The 1,880-nt window shown below is 42.2% G+C and overlaps 1 protein-coding gene across 1 annotated transcript in view; it reads right to left on the bottom strand.

Moving 5' to 3' along the window:
- Positions 1–896: 896 nt before the first annotated feature.
- DAPL1 (death associated protein like 1) overlaps positions 897–1,880 on the bottom strand; it is a 6,412-nt gene continuing 5,428 nt past the window's right edge. The window contains exon 4 of the mRNA XM_018553143.1: positions 897–1,022. Coding sequence (XP_018408645.1) covers positions 906–1,022 — 117 coding nt within the window. The 3' untranslated portion in view covers positions 897–905. The remainder of the gene's footprint in view (positions 1,023–1,880) is intronic.

The raw sequence follows: 1,880 nt of genomic DNA, 5'->3' as shown, positions 1-1,880 counted from the left end.
ATTATAGGCTTTTTGTTTTGGTCTCAGATGAGTGAAACTTCATGTTTGCCATTTGTCCCACATGACTTTTGATGGAATTCAGATTTGCATGTTAATGACTTTTGACACTCCTCCATTAAGCCCAGCTCTGTGTAGTATAAGGTTCGAGTTTGTCCACAGGCGTGTTTTCCATCTTTTTTGGAGGTGTTATAGCAAGAGGTGAACATTTAAAGATTCTTCCTCCCCCCCGTAAGAATTTAGTTCCTCCACACATTATAGATTTGTTGATAAGTTTTTGCATGGTACTGTACATGTAGGAATCTCTGCATTGCTTATAGTTCATCTCACTGTGGTGCAAACTGAGGTGGTAGCCTGAGCAGTCACCCCTGACCATAACAGGATCCATTTCAGGGTCCAGTCCAGGCTCCTTTTTAGCCATCCATACTGGAGGTTATTGTTGTTGACCAAAAGAATTTAAGATCTGAGTGCTGCCCCACCCCAAAGTGATTGTTCCCCTATACTTTTCATGGCGCCATCTGGTGTGCCACACCTTTGTTTTATGTAGTTTTACATCTTCTTGAGATGTTGTATCGACCGCAAAGATTAGTGCTGGCAGAGAGTTCACTCGCTTATTTGTTGGAACGTTTTTTGGCACTGTATGGAATAGATCCTAATCTGAGAGAACATTTCATTTATACTTCACTCTGCTGAAGCAATTTGCAGTTTTCATGTTAGCCAGTAGTCCAAAGGCAGACTTTAAGCATGCCACTTAGAATACCATTTAGTAAAGCAATAGCTAAACAAGGAGAATACAATGTCATAACTGCTTTATTTAGGAAATACAAAAATTACATTTTTATCTGGTTATACAAAAATGTTGGTAATTTACTGGAGAGCATCACAACAAGTCACTTCATACACCTGAACTAGCATCTACGTGGCTGCTGGATGATGTAAAGCCTTTTCGGAGGACTAGCCCTCTCCAGAGAAGGGCGAGGCTTCTGGTGTGCAAGCTGTGCCGCTTCTGGATAGTTATGACTCAGCTGCAAAAGAAAACACAAGACGGGCTCATGGGTTGAAAAATCTGAGATGAAAAAGGTTTCAGCAAAGTTATGCAATGTAGTAAATTAGAGATCCAAGACAACAGAGTTAGGCAACTTTCCCAAATGCCTCTAGCAACAGAAAAAAAAAAATGAATACTTACCTCTGTGGCAGACTGACTTTGTCTGTGGGGGTTTTAAAGATTTATAGCATCAGCAGAATCTTGCAGCCAACCCTAGGAGAGTTGAATGCCTGGTTCCCTGGTGCACACTGTCAGCCACTAAAGCAAGAGAGTCACTTTAAGGAAAGCATGGAGAGATAGGGTTGCCATTGCCAACCTCCTGAAAATTGCTTAATGGCTGCCATGCTTGTCCCTTGGTTAAATACTTAGAATTTCTGACCTGGACCAAGCAAGTGAAGTCAGGAATCCTGCTCAACATACCTGTTAATCTAAACCAGGGATGCACAGATATCATACCGAGTACCAAAACTTCAAGAACTAATTGATACCAATTACTGATATTTTTTCCAACTACAGACCAATGATTTTAGGACAGTGGTGGAGCACCACAGCTGCAAATGCTGCAGCCCTAGTAGTTTTGCCACTGAATCCAAGCTGTAGAAGGACTACAAACTCAGCAATACATTATACAGCAATGCAGAATATGAAGTTACATACAGTGTTGCTCACCAGGACTAAGTGGCATTTCAGGAGGCTGTGCCGGGTCTCACCATGTCTAAGGAGGAGGATGAGCTGTTGGCCAGGTGGTGTTGTAAACAACTGCCATGAGGTCCCCAGCAAGCATGGGACCTTACAGCAGCCATGTGGTTAAAAATGTAAAGGGCCAGTATTGGCCTTA

Source organism: Nanorana parkeri, unplaced genomic scaffold, assembly GCF_000935625.1.
Source record: "Nanorana parkeri isolate BGI_ZX_2015 unplaced genomic scaffold, ASM93562v1 scaffold112, whole genome shotgun sequence".
NCBI classification, from domain to species: Eukaryota; Metazoa; Chordata; class Amphibia; order Anura; family Dicroglossidae; genus Nanorana; species Nanorana parkeri.
Note: the sequence above shows the minus strand (reverse complement) of the source record. Positions and strands in the feature narration are given on the sequence as shown.